This window comes from Oncorhynchus clarkii, chromosome 6 (genome assembly GCF_045791955.1).
Source record: "Oncorhynchus clarkii lewisi isolate Uvic-CL-2024 chromosome 6, UVic_Ocla_1.0, whole genome shotgun sequence".
Lineage (NCBI taxonomy): Eukaryota > Metazoa > Chordata > Actinopteri > Salmoniformes > Salmonidae > Oncorhynchus > Oncorhynchus clarkii.
Genome location: NC_092152.1, coordinates 18,231,951 through 18,255,726, shown reverse-complemented (window position 1 = coordinate 18,255,726; position 23,776 = coordinate 18,231,951). Strand labels below are relative to the sequence as shown.

Sequence of the window (23,776 nt, the reverse complement as noted above, 5' to 3'; positions counted from 1 at the left end):
TGGTAGCAATGCCTTTAAATTGCCTTTAAATTGTTTAACTTGGGTAGCCTTCCACAAGCTTCCCACAATAAGTTGGGTGAATTTTGTCCCATTCCTACTGACAGAGCTGGTGTAACTGAGTCAGGCTTGTAGGCCTCCTTGCTCGCACACACTTTTTCATTTCCACCCACACATCTTCTATGAGATTGAGGTCAGAGCTCAAAATTATGCTGCCACCCCCGTGCTTCATGGTTGGGATGGTGTTCTTCGGCTTGCAAGCCTCCCCCTTTTTCTTACAAACATAACAATGGTCATTATGGCCAAACAGTTATATTTTTGTTTCATCAGACCAGAGGACATTTCTCCAAAAAGTACGATCTTTGTCCCCATGTGGAGTTGCAAACCGTAGCCTGGCTTTTTTTATGGCGGTTTTGGAGCAGTGACTTCTTCCATTCTGAGTGGCCTTTCAGGTTAAGTCGATATAGGACTTGTTTTACTGTGGATATAGCATTTTGTACCTGTTTCCTCCAGCATCTTCCCAAGGTCCTTTACTGTTGTTCTGGGATTGATTTGCACTTTTCGCACCAAAGTACATTCTTCTCTAGGAGACAGAATGCGTCTCCTTCCTGAGTGGTATGACGGCTGCGTGGTCCCATGGTGTTTATACTTGTGTACTATTGTTTGTACAGATGAACGTGGTACCTTTAGGCGTTTGGAAATTGCTCCCAAGGATGAACCAGACTTGTGGAGGTCTACAATTGACACCTCCAATTGACTCAAATGATGTCAATTTGCCTATCAGAAGCTTCTAAAGCAATGACATCCTTTCTGGAATTTTCCAAGCTGTTTAGAGGCACAGCCAACTTAGTGTATGTCAACTTCTGACCCACTGGAATTGTAATACAGTGAATTATAAGTTAAATAATCTGTCTGTAAACAATTGTTGGAAAAATGACTTGTGTTATGCACAAAGTAGATGTCTTAACCGACTTGCCAAAACTATAGTTTGTTAAACCTCTCTGGGGTAGGGGGCAGTATTTTGACATCCGGATGAAAAGCGTGCCCAAAGTAAACTGCCTGTTACTCAAGCCCAGAAGCTAGGATATGCATATAATTGGTAGATTAAACCCTGAGGACAACCCCCCCCCCACTTTTTTCAATGGCTATTACTTTAATTATAAGGCCAAGTCCTCCCAGATTGCAGTTCCTAGGGCTTCCACTAGATGTCAACAGTCTTTAGAAAGAGTTTCAGGCTGGTTTTTGGAAAAATGACCCAAAAATTGTAGTTTTTCTAGGTGGCTTCCATTTTGGCTATAGTGTTTCCAAGCGTGTGAATGAGAGCGCGTTCTTTGGTATTTTTCTCCGGTAAAGACAATAACGATTCTCCGTCTTAAATTTTATAGTTTATTTGCATATTAGGATACCTAAGGTTTGATTATCATCGTTGTTTGACTTGTTTGGAAAAGTTTATTAGTAATGTTTGGGATTCATTTTGTATGCATTTTGATGGAGGGTGCCAGCTAAAGTGAGTTTTTATGGATATAAAGGAGGACATTATCGAACAAAAGGACCATTTGTGATGTAACTGAGACCTTTTGGAGTGCCAACAGAAAAAGATCATCAAAGGTAAGGCATTTTTTCTATCGCTATTTCTGACTTTTGTGTCGCACCTGCCTGGTTGAAATATGATTTTCATGTGTTTGTATGCGGGACGCTACCGTTCCACCTCTACCCTAGAAAGGTTAACAAGAAATTTGTGGAGTGGTTGAAAAACGGGTTTTAATGACTCCAACCTAAGTGTATGTAAACTACCGACCTCAACTGAATATGACACATTAGAAAAACAAGATAAGTGTAGTATGGTTTGGATCTTACCTCTCAAAAGCAATGTGCCTGGTGTCCAGGAAAGTGTTGACGATGGGCGTGGTTAGCCGCTTGGCCACTTCCTGTTCGGCAGGTTGCATGGAGTTCAGTGTTACATCCTCTATCTCCCGGGAGATGTCAAAGCGGTCCGTGTCCACCACCTCTTCGTCATGGTTCACCTCCAACAACTCAGTCCAGGTATCTGCCAATGGGCACAAGCACACACTGTGAAACATACGCCAACAGAGTAAAAGACGAGGTAAAAGATGAGACGGCCTGCTGAAACAGTGGTCAGTAGAACGCTGTTGTGGGAAAGCCTTACTCAGGGAAAAGGGGACTCACCATCTCCTCTGAAGATGTAGCTCCGACGACCTCTGATCCAAGTCATGTTCTCGAAGCCCAGCAGGGTGGCGTCCACTCGTAGGCTGGCTCCGCTCTTCCAGATCCGACACACATCACTGGGACAAACCCGGGATACGAGGGGGACTGGGAACAGATGGGAAAGCGACATAAACAACAAAGTCTCAAACATCCACACATGGCACATTCAAATGGGGGGGGGGTTATCAACTAGAACTTACTCCAACTTGTGAACTCCCATTTAATTTCCATGTAGAAATCTGGGGACTGGGGGGATTGGAAAGAGGCATGAGTTTACAGCTTTACATTTTTTTATTTGAATGCATGAGTGAAAAACATTTCAGAGAGGGGAGCAAACAGAGAGAGAGAGAGAACACCTCACGGATCTTGCTCAGAAGCTCAGGTACTCCTCCCAGGGCTGTAGAGGCTTTGAGGTAGTCTCTCCTCTGGAGCACAAGCTGAACCATCTCTGGGTCGCCAGTGCTGACCGCCTCCTGCAGCACTACACACAAACATGTTTATGATGAGAAGTTAATTTAAACATATACCACACTTCTGTGATGACAAATGTATTCAAAACAAATAATTGTTTTGGCCAAGTGAGTGTGGAAGAGGTGAAATAATTATTGTTGTCTATCAACAATGACAAGCCACCTGGGTCTGACAACTTAGACGAAAATTTACTGAGGATGATAGCGGACGATATTGCCACTCCTATTCGCCATCTCTTCAATCTAAGCCTATAGGAAAGTGTGTGCCCTCAGGCCTGGAGGGAAGCAAGTCATTCCGCTACCCAAGAATAGCAAAGAACCCTTTACAGGTTCAAAAAGCCGACCAATCGGACTATTACCAACCCTTAGTAAACTGTGTTTGACCAGATACAATGCTATTTCACAGTAAACAAATTAATAACAGAGGATTTTTAGCACCCTTTATGGGGAAGGGCATTCAACATGTATGACACTTACACAAATTACTGATTGGCTGAGAGAAATTTATAATAAAAAATATTGTGGGAGCTTTTTTGTGTGACATCAGTGCGGCTTTTGATATGATCAATCATAATCTGCTGCTGGAAAAACATAGGTGTTATGGCTTTACATTCCCTGCTATATTTTGGATCGAGAGTTACCTGTCTAACATAACATAGAGGTTCTTTAATGGAAGCTTCTCTAACATAATCCAGGTAGAGTCAGGCATTCCCTAGGGAAGCTGTCTACTTTTTTTCAATCTTTACTAATGACCTGCCACTAGCACGGAGTAAAGCCTGTCTGTCCATGTATGCTGATGACACAACACTATATACGTCAGCTACCACAGCAAGTGAAATCACTTAAAAGAGCTACAGTCAGTTTCAGGATGGATGGCAATAAATAAATAAATCCTAAATTTTTCAAAAACTAAAAACATTGTATTTCGGACAAATCATTCATTAATCCTCAACTAAATATTGTAATGAATAATGTAGAAATTGAGCAAGTTGAGGCAATTAAACTACTTGGAGTAACCCTGGATTGTAAACTGTCCTGGTCAAAACATGATGATACAACAGTAACTAAAATGGGGAGAGGTCTGTCCTTAATAAAGCGCTGCTCTATCTTCTTAACAACGCTATCAACAAGGCAGGTCCTACAGGCCTGGACCTGGACTACAGTCTAATTGTGTGGTCAGATGCCACAAAGAGGGACTTAAGAAAATGACAATTGGCCCAGAACAGGGCAGCACGGCGGACCCTTAAATGTACACGGAGCGCTAACATAAATTATATGTATGTCAATCTCTCCTGGCTCAAAGTAGAGGAGAGATTGACTTAATCACTACTTGTATTTGTGAGAAGTATTGACATATTGAATGCACTGAGCTGTCTGTTCAAACTACTAGCCCACAGCTCAGACACCCATGCATACACCACAAGACATGCCACCAGAGGTCTCTTCACAATCCTCAAGTCCAGAACAGACTATGGGAGGTGCACAGTACCACATAGAGCCATGACTACATGGAACTCTATTCCACATAAAGTAACTCATGCAAGCAGTAAAATGAGATTTAAAAAACAGATTAAAAAAAATATGCCTTCTGGAACAGCGGAGACTGTGAAAGACACACACACACGCACACACAATAGCATACGCACTATACACAGACGTACACATGGATTTTGTGTTGTAGAGTAGTGGTAGTAGAGTAGTGGCCTGAGGGCCCACACTTAATGTGTTGTGAAATGTAATGAAATGTTTTACATTTTGCTGGACCTCAGGAAGAGTAGCCCTTGGCTAATGGGGACCCACAATAAATACAAATACACCTCGATTGTACAATATTTGCACATTATTATTTTAAAAAAATCTCTATAGGCTTCCTTTTTTTCACTCTGTCATTTAGGTTAGTATTATTGAGTAACTACAATGTTGTTGATACTCCTATCATAGCCATTAAACTCTAACTGTTTTAAAGTCATTGGCCTCTGTGAAATCCCAGAGCGGTTTCATTCCTCTCTGGCAGCGGAGTTAGGAATCACGCCTGTATCTTTGTAGTGAATGGGTGTATTGATAAACCATCCAAAGTGTAATTAATAACTTCACCATGCTCAAAGGGATATTCAATGTCTGTTTTCTTTGTTTTTTTTTAAACCTATCTACCAATAGGTATCCTTCTTTGCGAGGCACTAGAAAGCCCCCCTTGCCTTTGTGGTTGAATCTGTGTTTGAAATTCACTACCCGACTGAGGGACCTTTGTGGTTGAATCTGTGTTTGAAATTCACTACCCGACTGAGGGACCTTTGTGGTTGAATCTGTGTTTGAAATTCACTACCCGACTGAGGGACCTTTGTGGTTGAATCTGTGTTTGAAATTCACTACCCGACTGAGGGACCTTTGTGGTTGAATCTGTGTTTGAAATTCACTACCCGACTGAGGGACCTTTGTGGTTGAATCTGTGTTTGAAATTCACTACCCGACTGAGGGACCTTTGTGGTTGAATCTGTGTTTGAAATTCACTACTCGACTGAGGGACCTTTGTGGTTGAATCTGTGTTTGAAATTCACTACCCGACTGAGGGACCTTTGTGGTTGAATCTGTGTTTGAAATTCACTACCCGACTGAGGGACCTTTGTGGTTGAATCTGTGTTTGAAATTCACTACCCGACTGAGGGACCTTTGTGGTTGAATCTGTGTTTGAAATTCACTACTCGACTGAGGGACCTTTGTGGTTGAATCTGTGTTTGAAATTCACTACCCGACTGAGGGACCTTTGTGGTTGAATCTGTGTTTGAAATTCACTACCCGACTGAGGGACCTTTGTGGTTGAATCTGTGTTTGAAATTCACTACCCGACTGAGGGACCTTTGTGGTTGAATCTGTGTTTGAAATTCACTACCCGACTGAGGGACCTTTGTGGTTGAATCTGTGTTTGAAATTCACTACTCGACTGAGGGACCTTTGTGGTTGAATCTGTGTTTGAAATTCACTACTCGACTGAGGGACCTTTGTGGTTGAATCTGTGTTTGAAATTCACTACCCGACTGAGGGACCTTTGTGGTTGAATCTGTGTTTGAAATTCACTACCCGACTGAGGGACCTTTGTGGTTGAATCTGTGTTTGAAATTCACTACCCGACTGAGGGACCTTTGTGGTTGAATCTGTGTTTGAAATTCACTACCCGACTGAGGGACCTTTGTGGTTGAATCTGTGTTTGAAATTCACTACCCGACTGAGGGACCTTTGTGGTTGAATCTGTGTTTGAAATTCACTACTCGACTGAGGGACCTTTGTGGTTGAATCTGTGTTTGAAATTCACTACCCGACTGAGGGACCGTTGTGGTTGAATCTGTGTTTGAAATTCACTACCCGACTGAGGGACCTTTGTGGTTGAATCTGTGTTTGAAATTCACTACCCGACTGAGGGACCTTTGTGGTTGAATCTGTGTTTGAAATTCACTACCCGACTGAGGGACCTTTGTGGTTGAATCTGTGTTTGAAATTCACTACCCGACTGAGGGACCTTTGTGGTTGAATCTGTGTTTGAAATTCACTACCCGACTGAGGGACCTTTGTGGTTGAATCTGTGTTTGAAATTCACTACCCGACTGAGGGACCTTTGTGGTTGAATCTGTGTTTGAAATTCACTACCCGACTGAGGGACCTTTGTGGTTGAATCTGTGTTTGAAATTCACTACCCGACTGAGGGACCTTTGTGGTTGAATCTGTGTTTGAAATTCACTACTCGACTGAGGGACCTTTGTGGTTGAATCTGTGTTTGAAATTCACTACCCGACTGAGGGACCTTTGTGGTTGAATCTGTGTTTGAAATTCACTACCCGACTGAGGGACCTTTGTGGTTGAATCTGTGTTTGAAATTCACTACCCGACTGAGGGACCTTTGTGGTTGAATCTGTGTTTGAAATTCACTACCCGACTGAGGGACCTTTGTGGTTGAATCTGTGTTTGAAATTCACTACCCGACTGAGGGACCTTTGTGAGAGCAAAATTGCAAGACTATGTTATAATCCTTTTACTGCATCAAATGGTTGTTTTATGCAACAGAATAGAGTATTCTTAACTATTGTGTGTGTGTTCTACTGAGGATGGGACTCTGGGAGATAACACTGACAGGAGATTTACAATGTCTTTTGAGTGATAAAACCTAAAGAGCATTCCAGAGCATGAGTTAATGTTTCTGTTCTATACCGTACCAGGGAGAGATGGTTCCAGTATGGAGTCGGAGGGACAGATACTGGTTCACGATACAATGAAAACTGTTGACACAGCAGATACTGTCTGCTATGTATTACAGGCATCTTTCATACACATCTTAACCTTGTGACTCATTCTATATATCTGTTGTTCTTCATGTAGGTAGGTTGAAAGGGGTGTATCTTGGCTATAAAATACCTTTGTACTTTTGTCTCGGGGCTCTCAACAAATCATTTGATCTTGTATCGTCGACCAGCCATCATTATCGTAGAGCACTCAATCGATTCACTTTATATGTGTCCGTTGTATTGACCTTCTCGCTTATTAATAAGTGAATAAAAGATTCAGTTTAAGTATAACTCTGACTTGTGTGATAAGTTTGTCTCTCCTCATTTGATAGTAAAGAAATGAACCACCACACCTTACAGATCATTGTATGTGTGGGGTACAGATTTGAGGTAGTCATTCAAAAATCAAGTTAAACACTATTATTGCACATAGAGTGAGTCCATGCAACTTATCAAGTGACTTGTTAAGGACATGTTTACTACTGAACTAATTTAGGCTTGCCATAAGAAAGGGGTTTAATATTTATTGACTCAAGACATTTCAGCTTTTCATTAATTAGTAAAAATGAGATACGTCATTAGAGCGCGCAACAGAACATTGTACACTTTGTTGTTAATATTAAAACATTTTCATTAAATCGATTTTAATCCGAACTAAAGTTTTGTTGCTAAGGATTCCACAACGCGGTTAGCCTTTACGGCTGGGAAAATTTGAACACTACCAACAAAAGGAGCTGATCAAAAGCAGGGGAAGGGAGCTTAAAGGGACCAAATTCAGTCTCAATTACCAATTTCCAAGGGAGATAAACGGACGTCGTAAGAGACTGTATCCGGTACAAAGACAACAAAGGGAGGATGGTAGGAGTGCCTTTAATATTGTGGACAAACTCTTTGTAGATGGACAGCTATTCCGGGACAGCTCCATAACACCATGGCTGTACTAAATTCTACAGGGACTTCAGGTTACGAAAAGAAGGTATGGGAACTGTAAAAATATCTGAACATTATGAAGTGGATATGAACACACACACTCAATTACATGCTTGCTTACACATACGGACTTATACACACACCTAATCTCGCTCTCTTCTCTCACTCTATTGTCGAGAACTGTTTGATCATTTAACATGTTTATTGTTTGTCTATCTTTTTTATGTATTTGTCTACAAGTTTCTATATGTTTACAACAAGCAAGGGGAAGATATCAGAATAGGAGCATTGGGGAATAATAACATATTGTATGGAATACATCTGTACTGCAGTGAGGCCATCTCTAGAGTAATGCAAGGTCTCTTTCATGATCACGTAAAACGTCAATTGCTATGGAAATGCTGGGATGTTTTTTCAATTATGTTAAAGGTAATTATGATGTAACTATGATTGTGATACGATATGGATTACAATTATCATTATGAATATTAAGGCTATATGCACTACATGTTACACACAGACACTCAACCATGCAAATTGGCAAATTGAGTTATTATTATGCAAATTGAGTTATTATTTACTTGGGCATCACACATTATGGTCTTACTCTTATACAGACATCGTATACACTCTCACTAGATCACATCCAATATCATACACTTCAACCTACTCAGATTGGCTACACACATAATATCTTGTCTCAATTTCCTAACATCTGTGGCATTGGCTCACAGACAAACAGGCAAGGGAATAAAACAAATATAGCTAGAACCTATTTCTTGAATTCTAAATATCAGATATTTGAAAGCTCTAGTTTAACCTTCATAATACCTCTGATGGCAGTAACTTTACAATAACTAATTATGGTCCATTTAGACTGAGAATAGTATCTAGTTATGGTAAGGGGTGAAATAAGTATAGTCAGTTATAATTGTAATGGTTTAGCAGATTATAAAAAAAGAAGATCAGTCTTTACATGGCTAAAAGAAAAGGAATATGACACATACTGTTTACAGGAAACTCACTCTACATCCTTAGATGAAGTAGCGTGGAAAAAGGAATGGGGTGGTGAAATAATTTTCTGTCATGGACAAATGAACTCGAAGGGTGTGATGATATTCATTAACAAAAATGTTGATCTGAATGTGTAAATAGTCAGGAATGATTCGCAAGGAAGGTGGATCCTTTTGAATATGAAAGTGGACAAAAAAGAGATCTCTCTCATTAATCTATATGGTCCAAATCAGGATGATCCACACTTCTTCGAAAACATTTATAACAATTTATTGAACTTACAGGCAACAAATGATCTAATCATTATGGTAGGAGACTATAACACAGTGTTAAGTACCTCAATGGACCGTAAAGGTCATCACTCTACAAACTATCATCACCGTGCCCTTAAACTTCTTAAGGCTAGGGGGCACTATTTCCCCATCCGGATGCCCAAAGTAAACTGCCTGCTACTCAGGCCCAGAAACTAGGATATGCATATTATTAGTAGATTTGGATAGAAAACACTCTGAAGTTTCTAAAACTGTTTGAATGATGTCTGTGAGTATAACAGAACTTATTTTGCAAGCGAAAATCCGAGGACAAACCATCCAGGAATCTTTTTTTTGGGTCACTCTCTTTTCAATGGGTTTTCAATGGAAATCTAGAATTCTAAGGCAGTTGCTTGCAGTTCCTATCACTTCCACAAGATGTCAACAGTCTTTAGAAATTGGTTGATGTTTTTCCTTTGAGAAATGAAGAAGTAGGGCTGTCCAGAACGAGGGTCAGGTGAAGTGTACTGTTGTGGTTGAGGCGTACGACCTGAAAGCACGCTCCACTTTGTTTTCCTCCGGTATTGAACACAGTTTATTCCGTCTTAAATTTGATCGATTACTTACGTTTAAAAATACCTAAAGTTGGATTAGGAAAGTTGTTTGAAATGTTTGGATCAAGTTAACCTCTCTGATCTCCCCATCCCGGATCCGGTATCAGGAATACAGACTCAAGCTCATTACCATAACGCAACGTTAACTATTCATGAAAATCGCAAATGAAATGAAATAAATATGCCATCTCTCAAGCTTAGCCTTTTGTAAACAACACTGTCATCTCAGATTTTCAAAATATGCTTCTCAACCATAGGAAAACAATAATTTGTGTAAAAGTAGCTAGCTAGCGTAGCATTTAGCGTTAGCGTTAGCATCCAGCACGCAACATTTCAACAAAAACATAAAAGCCTTCAAATAAAATCATTTACCTTTGAAGAACTTCTGATGTTTTCAATGAGGATACTCTCAGTTAGATAGCAGATGCTCAGTTTTTCCAAAAAGATTCTTTGTGTATTAGAAATAGCTCCGTTTTATACATCACATTTGGCTACCAAAAAAACCCGAAAATTCAGTCCTCAAAACGCGAACTTTTTTCCAAATTAACTCCATAATATCGACTGAAAACATGGCAAACGTTGTTTAGAATCAATCCTCAAGGTGTTTTTCACATATCTCTTCATTGATATATTGTTCTTGGAAGCATGGTTTCTCCCCTCAATCAAATGGAAAAGTACAAGCAGCTGGCAATTGCGCACCGAATTCCACGCAGGACACCAGGCGGACACTTGGAAAATGTAGTCTCTTATGGTCAATCTTCCAATGATATGCCTACAAATACGTCACAATGCTGCTAAGACCTTGGGGGAACGACAGAAAGTGTAGGCTCATTCCTTGCGCAATCACAGCCATATAAGGAGACAATGGAAAACAGAGCTTCAGAAATTCTGCTAATTTCCTGGTTGACGCATCATCTTGGTTTCGCCTGTAGAATGAGTTCTGGGGCACTTACAGACAATATCTTTGCAGATTCTGAAACTTCAGAGTGTTTTCTTTCAAAAACTGTCAAGAATATGCATAGTCGAGCATCTTTTCGTGACAAAATATTGCGCTTAAAACGGGAACGTTTTTTATCCAAAAATGAAATAGCGCCCCTAGAGATCCAACAGGTTAACAGGTAAATAATTAGATAATATGTAGTCATGTTGCGGGAGTTGGAACCGGTGTATTTTCTGAATCATACGCGCCAAATAAATAGACATTTTGGATATATAACGGCAGAATTTATCGAACAAAAGGACCATTTGTGATGTTTAATGGACATATTGGAGTGCCAACAGAAGAAGATCTTCAAAGGTAAGGCATGCATTATATGTTATTTCTGACTTTTGTGTTGTGCCTGGCGGGTTGAATTAAGATTTTCATGTGTATGTTTGATGGGGTGCTATCCTCAGATAATAGCATGGTTTGCTTTCACCGTAAAGCCTTTTTGAAATCTGACACTGTGGCTGGATTAACGGGATTGGCGCGGGATGGGATCACTAAGAGGTTTTAAGGAAATCACAAATATTATGAACACATTAGAAATAGTGGATATTTGGAGACAAAAAAATCTGACCTATTGAGATATACATGGAGGAGACTTAATCAAGCTAGTCATCTGGACTACTTTCTTGTCTCTTCTCTCATGCATCAAAGGTTAAAAAAGTTTTAATAGGAGACAGAATGTGATCGGCTCATCATCTAATTGGCATTCACATAACTCTTATAGATTTTCCAAATGGACGGGGATATTGAAAATTGAATCAAAGTTTACTGGAGGACAACTTATTTTTAACTAAGACAAAATAATTTATAACTGAATTTTTCCAGTATAATATAGGTTCAGCAAATCCCCTTATTGTTTGGGATACCTTTAAATGTACCTTCAGGGGTCATTCAATTGAATATTCATCAATAATAAACAAGCAGTTTCTGGCTAAAGAGGGAGGGAAATTCATAAACTAATAGTACAGGTAGATAGCAATAAAAATAATATTACAGAGATACAAAATAAGTTAGAGGAAAAACAAAAATAACTTGAGGAACTTATTCAAGAACGATCTAATGTAATCTATTACAAAAATTAACCAAACTGGATGGAATATGGAGATAAATGCAAAATTCTTCCTGAATCTCCAATACAGGAACGCAAAAAGAATTTGCAGAAACTCGTTACTGAAGACGGAGTCATCTATGATTCTCTGAATGATATTTTAAAAGAGGAAGATAATTATTTTAGGCAGATGTTCTCTTTCCATCTCATCCTTTCTCACCGAATGAAGATTATGGTAAGGAATTCTTTCCAAATAATATTAAAAAAATGGAAAATTAACAAATGTACAGAAAGATCTGTGCGAAGGCCAAATTAGAGAGGAAGAACTTTGAGGCTATTAAATCCTTTCAGTCTGGAAAAACCCCAGGGCTTGATATACTAGTATTTTTTGATATACTAAAAGCTCCATTGTTAGACTGTTTTAACTTCTCCTATAGAAATGGTAGTCTGTAAGGTACTCAGCAGGAAGGTCTGATTTATCTATTATTAAAACAAGACCCAGATGGAAAATATAAAGACCCAGTCTATCTAAAAAACTGGAGGCCCCTTACGCTTACATGTTGATGAGTTGATATATAAAAACGCAAGATTCAAGACTTAGTGATTTTCAGCTAAAATTATTATATAGAATTCTTGCAGATTTTGGTGTGAGGATACAGAATCAATAGACCATTTATTTTGGTATTGCCCACAGGTAGCCTGTTTCTGGTCTGGCTGAAAATGCATAGCTTTGATCTAAAATTGACCCTAGAAATAGTACTGTTAGAAGATCTGGAGAGACTGGGTCAGTCAATTACTCCAAGACCAGGTCAGTGGATCTTGGAGGGTTCGAGTTCACGTTTCTTGGCCTGGTGGTAGATCGGTCAACATGCCCTTGAGCAGGGCATTGACCCTGGATGCTTCAGTGTGTCACTCTGAATGGGAATCTGTTGGATGACTGGTATGATGTAGTTATTGAGCGGCTTCAGTGCAAGTATATTGTATGTTTCAAATATTCATTTTTTTTTTTTTTTTAAATGTCTAAAAATATAATTCCATTTAGACATTATAGGGTATTGTGTGTAGGTCAGTGACACAAATCTAAATTTAATCCATTTTAAATTTAGGCTGTAACACAACAAAATGTTGACAAAGTCAAGGTGTGTGAAAACTTTCTAAAGGAAATGTAAATAGCGTGCAGAATTCATAATATTAATAATACACAATTACATTTGGACAATTGTAGCTTGTGATGGAGAACAGCCTAACCTGTCCAATTATTGGTGTTCTCTTTGGTAACTTCTGCGCCATGTCTTAGAAGCACTCTCACTGACTCCAGGTGTCCCAGCGACACAGCCAAGTGGAGTGGTGTCCTTCCCCTGGGATCCACAGCCTCAATGTCATTCTGAAAGAAAGAAACAAACACTGCAATGCCTTCAAAAACAAATAGCCTAGCTACCTAAAGAGAATTGCACATCAGATCGACATCATACACACTGGAAGCCATAGAGATCCTTTAAAAATTATTAGCTAGCTTTCTCATTCCTAATTCTATGCTGGAAGCTATAGATATAATGCCTGTTAAAGACTCAACTGGCAACAAAAATAAAAAATTCCAATGGAGTAAAACCACCATATATTTGGGTTATGATAGGGAAAGACAGTTATAAGCTTGAGGTATTTCTATTCTTCAAGAATCAGTGGGTACCTGGGGTGTATTCATTAGTCGGTAGCAAAATGTTTTGCAATGGAAATTGTTTAAACTAGGGATGGGCACGCTTATTGGAATATCTGAATGGATATTAATATTTGATTACTTGGAAGAGTATTCATTTTGAGAAAATAAAGGCCTATAATATATATTTTTTAAAGGATTTGTCTAAAATTAAATGATCTATGTGATATAGCTACACAGCTTACAGCGATAGACCATTACATTCAACATTTTAATAAAACAGCGTTATGACCATTTTATAAGTGAGCCTAGGCTACAATGATCAACCAACAGATAGACTGTTGTTTCATATGAATGGAGTTCAGTGGAGGCTGGTGGGAGGAGCAATTGAAGGATGGGCTCATTGTAATAGCTGGAATGGGATAGGCGGAACTGATTCAAACATGTGATTTCCATATGTTTGATACCACTACATTCCTGTCATCCTATAGCTCTTCCCACCAGCCTCCACTGATTGAGTTGTTGTGGACAAGGACTGGGGAGCGCAGCAAAATAGTCTCAATTAGCTTTATTATTTTAGCTAGCTGGCTAACTTAGCTGGCTACTGTAGTTAACTAGCTTCTTTACAAATTATTTGATGCAGTCAAGACAGGCACTACCTGATGGTATGATAGATAATCTAATCTATGGCAGCAACAAGTTTGTCTAAGTAGCGAGTCAGTTTGGCTACTTTCTCTCGTGCTGTCAAACACAGGCCCCTGCTCCTCTCTCGCCCCTCCCCCACCAGCGCACTGACTCCATCTCTCGAGTTGTGTGAGCAAGTCTCCATTGAAGTTTACCCCAAGTATTTCAACTATCCGGTTATCCGAAAAAAAAATCATATTATTTGAATACTGAAATCATTTAAAAATGCGTATCTCTACTCCAAATGGAAAATATTTTGCAATGAAATCGAGAGTTTCTATTGGTAGGGACGTCAAACATTCAAGTTGCTGCACAGACACTACGGAGGCTTTAGTCTAGAGTGTCCGGTTTAAACATTTAGAGGAATTACTCATCAAGGTGACATAAGATCGAGTGCTTAAAGGTTAAAGGACTCCGTGTTATGACATAAATGCAGAAAGTAAACAGCATAGTGGGTCAATTTCCGCAACAACTAAGAGCATTGAAACATAAGGCTCAAATTCTCTGTCGTTTTTGGGCCCTGCCTACCTTGCTGTGAACAGCGTGATGTGATCCCTTGCACATGCACAGATACCATGTGACTGTGAGAGCTAAGTCTTGCATTTCACTCATCTCGATATTTGTGGTTCTCTTGCTAACATCATTTCGCTGAGTCTACCATTAGCTGCAATATGTAACTTTTTGGGCGACCCACCAAATTCACATAGAAAAATTAGTTATAGATCTGTCACTCATTGAAAGCAAGTCTAGCAAGGGGTATATATATTCTATGTGCACTATTTCTATACTTCCCAAAAATAATAGAAATAGAAAATTAACTATGGGTTCTAACTCTCAAATGGCACGGACAATTCGGGGCGGACTCTTTATGGACCTCTTTCCAGTATACAACACACTGACGTCACGCACAGACTCTTGGCTGCAGTAAGAAAGCCATCGCCATCTGCGCCCATTCAACATAACCTAGATTTACGATTTTATTACTTCTAAACAAAATAACTACACTACCGTTCAAAAGTTTGGGGCCACTTAGAAATGTCCTTGTTTTTAAAAGAAAAGCACCTTTTTTGTCCACTAAAATAACATCAAATTGATCAGAAATACAGTGTAGACATTGTTAATGTTGTAAATGACTATTGTAAGCTGGAAACGGCTGATTTGTTTATGGAATATCTACATAGGAGTACAGAGGTCTTTTGCAATTATGTTAGCACAGCTGAAACTGTTGTGCTGTTAAATAAGCAATAAAACTGGCCTTCTTTAGACTAGTTGAGTATCTGGAGCATCAGCATTTGTGGGTTCAATTAGAGGCTCAAAATGGCCAGAAACAAAGGACTTTCTTCTGAAACTCGTCAGTCTGTTCTTGTTCTGAGAAATGAAGGCTATTCCATGTGAGAAATTGCCAAGAAACATCATTTTATTGGACAATTCTTTTTGCCTTTCTTTCAAAAACAAGGACATTTCTAAGTGACCCCAAACTTCTGAACAGTAGTGTATTTTGGGTTCTCATATGCTTACAACTATGTTTTGATTATACTAGGTTGTGATCTAGCAAAATAACTATTTTGGATGCCGCCATTGTTAGCTAGAATGCTAACGCTCATTGACATAGGCTGTAGCATTTTACTGGTTGAAGCTGAAGTGTTTTTTTTTAGTATAATGCAGTTGATTTGCGATGACAGACATTATATTACATTATATCAAGCCTTAAAATCCTATTTTAATCCAAAATGTGTGAAATGCACTCAAAAGCAACATGCAAAGAGGCTTTTTTTGCTGCCATTCTATAAGAACTCCCCAGTGCTCTGCCACCAACTTGCGAGCATCGCCCCTGTGCGGCAATGTTTGCAAACACAGAAAGTGGTCTATAAAAGTCGCTGGCCACACACCAATACACAGATTTGACAGTCCAACTGTCACTTAAAGGAAAACTTCACAATTTTTTAAACTTCAAAATCATAAAATAGTTATTTTACTCTGGACGGTTCTGACATAGAATATGTGGACAACTACAAATACCTAGGTGTCTGGCTAGACTGTAAACTCTCTTTCCAGACTCATATCAAACATCTCCAATCCAAAATCAAATCTAGAATCAGCTTTCTATTTCGCAACAAAGCCTCCTTCACTCACGCCGCCAAACTTACCCTAGTAAAACTGACTATCCTACCGATCCTCGACTTCAGCGATGTCATCTACAAAATAACTTCCAATACTCTACTCAGCAAACTGGATGCAGTCTATCACAATGTCATCCATTTTGTTACCAAAGCCCCTTATACCACCCACCACTGCGAACTGTATGCTCTAGTCGGCTGGTCCTCGCTACATATTCGTCGCCAGACTCACTGGCTCCATGTCATCTATAAGTCTATGCTAGGTAAAGCTCCGCCTTACCTCAGCTCACTGGTCACGATAACAACACCCACCCGTTGCACGCGCTCCAGCAGGTATATCTCACTGGTCGTCCCCAAAGCCAGCACCTCCTTTGGCCGCCTTTCCTTCCAGTTCTCTGCTGCGAGTGACTGGAACGAATTGCAAAAATCGCTGAAGCTGGACACTTACATTTCCCTCACTAACTTTAAATATCAGCTATCTGAGCAGCTAACCAATCACTGCAGCTGTACACAGTCCATCTGTATGCACAACACCGAACGCACTGCAACTGCCTCTGCAATGCAATGCTGCAAGGCAAACGCAACGTTTAATTGAAAATGAATGTAATTCTGGTGTACCAAAACGCAAAGACGCTGTCGGCGTAACTTTTAAAAAAATAGCCCAAATTTAAAAATGGGTTATATTCAGATTTTTGGTCACTGGCCTACACACACACAACACCATATAATGTCAAAGTGGAATTATGTTTTTTTTATTACTACAAATGAATTAAAAATAAAAATCTGAAATGTCTTCAGTCAATAAGTATGCAACCCTTTTGTTATGGCAAACCTAAATAAGTTCTGGAGTAAAATTGTGCTTAACAAGTCACATATTACATTGCATGGACTCACTCTGTGTGCAATAATAGTGTTTAACATGATTTTTGAATGACTACCTCAACTCTGTACCTCACACACACAATTACCTGTAAGGTCTCTCAGTCGAGCAGTGAATTTCAAACACAGATTCAACCACAATGACTAGGGAGGTTTGCCAATGGCTCGCAAAGCAGGGCACATATTGGTAGATGGGTTAAAATAAAAAAAGCAGACACTGAATATCCCTTTGAGCATGGTGAAGTTATTAAATAGACTTTGGATGGCGGATCAATAAAACCCAGCCACTAAAAAGTTACAGGCATACTTCCCAACTCAGTTGCCAGGGAGAAAGGACACACTCAGGGATTTCACCATGAGACCAATGGGGACTTTAAAACAGTTACAGTATCAGTCAAAAGTTTTGACACGCCTACTCACTTAAGGGTTTTTCCTTTATTTGTACTATTTTCTATATTCTAGAATAATAGTGAAGACAGCAAAACTATGAAATAACACATATGGAAACATGTAGTAACTAAAAAAAAGTGTTATATTTTAAATTTGAGATTCTTCAAAGTAGCCACCCTTTGCCTTGATGAAAGCTTTGCACATTATTGGCATTCTCTCAACCAGCTTCACGAGGTAGTCACCTGGAATGCATTTCAATTAACAGGTGTGCCTTGTTAAAAGTTAATTTGTGGAATTTCTTTCCTTTTTAATGAGTTCGAGCCAATCAGTTATGTTGTGACTAGGTAGGGGTGGTACACAGAAGATAGCCCTATTTGGTAAAATACCAAGTCCATATTATGGCAAGAACAGCTCAAAAAAGCAAAGAGAAACAACATTACTTTAAGTAGTCCATCATTACTTTAAGACATGAAGGTCAGTCAATCCGGAACATTCCAAGAACTTTCAAAGTTTCTTCAAGTGCAGTCGCAAAAACCATCAAGCTCTATGATGAAACTGGCTCTCATGAGGACCACCACAGGAAAGACCCTGAGTTACCTCTGCTGCATAGGATAAATTTGAGTTACCAACCTCAGAAATTGCAGCCCAAATGAATGATTCACAGAGTTCAAGCAACAGACAGATCTCAACATCAACTGTTCAGAAGAGACTGTGTGAATCAGGCCTTCATGGTTGAATTGTTGAAAAGAAACCACTACTAAAGGACACCAATAAGAAGAGAATTGCTTGGGCCAAGAAACACGGGCAATGGACATTAGTCCAAATTTGACATTTTTGATTCCAACCGCAGTGTCTTAGTGAGACGCAGAGAAGGTGAACAGATGATATCTGCATGTGTGGTTCCCACCGTGAAGCATGGAGGAGGAGGTGTGATGGTGTTGGGGTGCTTTGCTGGTGACACTGTCAGTGCTTTATTTAGAATTCAAGGCACACTTAACAAGCATGGCTACCACAGCATTCTGCAGCGATAAGCCATCCCATCTGGTATGCGTTTAGTGGAACTATCATTTGTTTTTCAACAGGTTAATGACCCAACACACCTCCAGGCTGTGTAAGGGCTATTTGACGAAGAAGGAGAGTGATGGAGTGCTGCATCAGATGACCTGGCCTCCACAATCACCCAACCTCAACCCAATTGAGATGGTTAGGGATGAGTTGGACCGCAGAGTGAAGGAAAAGCAGCCAACAATTGCTCAGCATATGTGGGAACTCCTTCAACACTGTTGAAAAATCATTCCAGGTGAAGCTGGTTGAGAGAATTTCAAGATTGTGTAAAGCTGTCATCAAGGAAGGGTGGCTACCTTGAAAAATATAAAATATATTTAGATTTGTTTAACACTTATTTGGTTACTACATGATTCCATATGTGTTATTTCATAGTGTTGATGTCTTCACTATTATTCTATAATGTAGGAAATATTAAAAATTAAGAAAAACCTTTGAATTAGAAGGTGTATCCAAACTGTTGACTGGTACTGTACATAAGTTAATGGCTGTGATAGGAGAAAACTGAGGATGGATCAACAAAATTGTAGTTACTCCACAATACTAACCTTAATTGACAGAGCGAAAAGAAGGAAGCCTGTACAGAATATTTCAAAAATATTTATCCTGTTTGGAGCAAGGCAAGTTAATAATGCTAAAAAATCTTGCAAAGCAATTAACTTTTTGTCCCGAATACAAAGTGTTATGTTTGGGTCATATCTAATACAACACAACACATTACTGAGTACCACTCTCCATATTTTCAAGCATAGTGCATCATGTTATGGGTATGCTTGTAATAGTTAAGGACTGGGGAGTTTTTCCAGGATAAAATTGTTTCAGTCTGCTTTCCACCAGACACTGGGCAAGTCCTTTCAGCAGGACAATTGCCTAAAACACAAGGCCAAATCTACACTGGAGTTGCTTACCAAGAAGACAGTGAATGTTCCTAAGTGGCCGAGTTACAGTTTTGACTTAAATCTGCATGAAAATCTATGGCAAGACTTGAAAGAGAATGTCTTGCAATGATAAAAAACCAACTTGACAGAACTGGAATCATTTTTTGAAGAATAATGGGCAAATATTGTACAATCCAGGTGTGCAAAGTTTTTGGAGACTTACCCCAAAAGACTCACCGCTGTAATCGCTGCCAAAGGTGATTTTAACATGCATTGACTCAGGATATGAATACTTATGAAGATGAGTTATTTTTGCAATTAATTTTCAATACATTTGCAAAAATGTCTAAAAACAAGTTTTCACTTTGACATTATGGGGTATTGTGTATTATATAACAGGTGAATTTTTTTGTTTGTTGATTTAATCCATTTTGAATTCAGGTTGTAACAACAAAATGTGTAATAAGTCAAGGGATATGAATACTTTCTGAAGGCACTATATGTGTAGATAGTACATTTTATGTTTAGGTTTTCAATATTTAAAACAAACTGTTTCTGCATATTAGTCATTAACTTGGGCACTTTAAAACAGTTGACATTGGGCTATTTATCCAAATGTCTTGTCAACAGGAAGCAGAGACGGCATACATTTTTTATTACATTTTAGGAATATAAATTGAACTTTTAACATTAATTTCCAATTGTATTGTACTTAAATCAGGTCAAAACTACTGAATGAGTCTAAAAACATGCTGCTAGTTATTTATTTTGGTGAACAGTGAACAATTTCAAAGATTTTACTGAATTTACATTCATTTATTTGGCAACAGCTCTGGTGGATTTGGCTGCAGTCAGCATGCCAATTGCACACTCCCTCAAAACTTGAGACATATGTGGCAGGCATTGTGTTGTGTGACAAAACTGCACATTTTAGAGTGACCTTTTATTGTCCCCAGAACAAGATGTGTAAAAATCATGCTGTTTAATCAGCTTCTTGATATGACACAGCTGTCAGGTGGATGGATTATTTTGGCAATGCTCACTAAGAGGGATAACAAATTAAGAGAAAGAAGACTTTTGTGCATATGGAACAGCTAATGAAACATGGGACCAACACTTTACATATTGCTTTCAAATTTTTGTTCAGTGTAGACCCGAGATCACAAAATTGGGTTTGCCCTGCCTACTATTGGACAAGTTCTGGGGCGTAATCATTACCCCAAGCAACAAAAACAAGTGTTTATATTGGACACATTCTGGTAGGTCCCGCCCTCTTTGCTAAACCTGTCCAATATAAATGTTTTGTACGTTTTTGGTGTTATGATTACACCGGGAGAGGAAGAGGAAAAGAAAGGACCAACTTGACAGAAAATCTCTCTCCTTCCAGCAGGTGGCTTTTTTTCCATTCTTTTGCCATCCAAGCAATACGTTTTGTCAATGAGAGAGTGTCGAATTTGGTCAACAAAAAAATGATGGTTTAATTGCTATGTGATGTTTATTTGATCTAATAGAAGTTTCGTAATGATTATGTTTTTACGACTGTACCGATATAAGTGGGACCGAGTGGCGCAGCGGTCTAAGCCAGTGGGCCACTCCATGGCGCACAATTGGCCCAGGGTCGTCCAGGGGAGGGTTTGGCCGGGCTAGGCCATCATTGTAGATAACAATTTGTTCTTAACTGACATGCCTAGTTAAATAAGGGTTAAATAAAAAGTGGGACACATGACATCCTGGCAAATTTTAGAAAAAACACTAGCGGAGTTGTCTCGAGATGGCTATGCATATTTATAGCATCATGTATCAGCATAGCTTTTCATTCATTTATTATTTGTTATTAACAAAAGAGAAATAGTCACATGCAAACAAGCATACATAAACTATTTACATTGCCAGGAATCCTAAACAAACAAATCATATTCATTAAAAATACAACAGGTCAGAATTGCCTTTTTGTTTTTCATTTTAGTTGACTAGTGCCATATTGTTTAAATACATTTATAAAGTGAAAAAAGTTACGTTTTGAAATAGACCATTTGCATTTGTGAATATGAAACGGACCTAATATTATTAGCAGTTGAATGAATCATCATCATCATGCTTTATCAATGTCAGAATTTTTGAAGTAAATTATATCAAAACCATTAAATTTAATAACTGGTCCTGTTTTCTTTGTAAGAAAGTTCTATATGTCAATCACAAAAATTATACTATAAATACAGGCAAAAAAACAAATGAAAAATGGTCTCCTTCTCCATTCCACAGAAATCACAATTATAGTCAATATTCAGCTTGAATCTTTCTAAAACATGTTCCACAGGATAAATTCTATGTAATATTATAAATGAAACATCCTTTACCTTGTTACTGATACAATATTTGTTAGCAATTTTCCATGCTTTCCCCCATTGTATATCACCATAGACATTCAACCAAAAAATCTTGCTGAGGGAATTGTAGTATCACAAACAATATTCCTAATCTGTTTATTACTACATTTACCTTTGAGGATGTTAATATTGAAAATGAATATATTTGAATGTAAATCTGTTACTTACATCAAACACAGAGGAATGAAAAATAAAATAAAATACAACACCCCTTGGAATTGCATTAAAAACAAATGCATATTATTTTGGGGTTATTGGAATTCCAAACTTATCAAGAAATTCCCCATATGAGAGTAGATATCCATCCTCATTCAGTAACTGACCAACCAAAATAATTGTATTCTCAAACCAGTTTAGAAAAAAATGACTTGTTTTTAAATCGTATATCATTGTTGTTCCATAGAAAGTATCTGTGAGGGGAATAACTATGTTTATATGCTAACATCCAAGCTAAAAGTGTCTCCTTATGGAATTTGGCCAATTTTACTGGGATTTTATCAACATCAAAATTACACCAAAACAGAAATTCTAAACCAACAACAGAGTCAAATAAATACTTAGGGAAAACATTCCAAATACTGTTCTGGTTCTTAATATACTTCAGATTCCAATTTATTTTAAAAGTATTATTTAGAGTATTGAAATATAAAACCTCAAGACCTCCTTGTTCTTGGGTAATACTGAGAATATCTTTCCGTAGATAGTGAGGCTTGTTCCTCCAAATAAAATTATAAAACAATCTTCTCAGTCCTTCACAATTTTAGGGGGTAAGTCAAGTGATAACAAGACATAAACCGTTAACCTTTAGCTTTGGACAATAAAACCCGACCATATAATGACATATCTCTCATTATCCAGAGGTTCAATTTCTTCTTTGTTTTCTCAATAATGGGGTTAAAGTTTAATTCACTCCTTTGTTTTTCATCCTTGCATACAACAATTACAAGATAAGTCACCTTATCTTTAATTGGGATACCATATACTTCCTGTAAAACACAGTCCTTGAGTGGAAATAAGACTGATTTATTGATATTAATTTTCAAACCTGAAACTATGGAAAAGTCTTCAATACAGGAAACTGCTTTAGAAACCTCATTCCTGTCTCTCGAAAATATGGTGGTATCATCAGCCAGTTGACATAGTTTAAATTCCTTGCCAAGTGCTGAAACACCTTGAAAAGTCCCTTTCTTGATATGAAGAGCCATAATTTGAGTAACCAATAAAAAAAATTGACTAATTTGAGCAGCCCTGCCTAATGCCACGGGATGTCCCGTGAGCTAATTTCACAGAGCTAGTACAAGCACTATATAAAGTTGGGAGTGCTTTAAAAAAAAGTTAACAAACCGCAAAAAAGTTATTGCTTTGAACATAAACTCATGTTCTACAGTGTCAAAGGCTTTATAAAAATCAACAAACATAAGAAAACTATCATCAAGGATGAGGTCATTATGGTCAATCATATCTAAGATCAACCTGATGTTATGACTAATGTGTCGATCAGATAAAACCAGATTGTTCTTCATCAATTATATGATATAAGCCTTGTTTCATCCTCTTAGCAAATACAAATCATTTTTCATCATTATTGAAAAGCTATGGGCCTCCAGTTGTCTATATAAAGACTATCCTTATTAGCGTCGGGAATCAAAGATATTACACCTTGCTTTAAGGAAGCCGGTAGCTCCCTGTAGCCATAGCATCTCTCTCCATTCAATACAGGCAGTTGACGTCAACAACCCCATCGAATATTCAAAAACAGATTACAATAATGAGATGTATCCACTAATCCAAATAAAGGAGAGACAGACAGCCCACCGTTCCGCTTTATGGACAACGACTCCGATTGTTAGTATTTCAGTATTGTCAGTATTTCCATAATCTTTGGATCCTAAATTAAACGGTTTCCGGCAACG

The 23,776-nt window shown here is 38.4% G+C and overlaps 1 protein-coding gene across 2 annotated transcripts in view; it reads right to left on the bottom strand.

The window, feature by feature from the left end:
• The window catches only part of LOC139410690 (ankyrin repeat domain-containing protein 13A-like), a 35,476-nt gene that overhangs the window by 10,223 nt on the left and 1,477 nt on the right, over positions 1-23,776 (bottom strand). For both annotated transcript variants that reach the window (XM_071156099.1, XM_071156100.1), the window contains exons 2-6: positions 13,058-13,193; positions 2,580-2,704; positions 2,424-2,469; positions 2,185-2,328; positions 1,855-2,044 (exon numbers count right to left, since the gene is read on the bottom strand). In XM_071156099.1, coding sequence (XP_071012200.1) covers positions 1,855-2,044; positions 2,185-2,328; positions 2,424-2,469; positions 2,580-2,704; positions 13,058-13,193 — 641 coding nt within the window. The remainder of the gene's footprint in view (positions 1-1,854; positions 2,045-2,184; positions 2,329-2,423; positions 2,470-2,579; positions 2,705-13,057; positions 13,194-23,776) is intronic.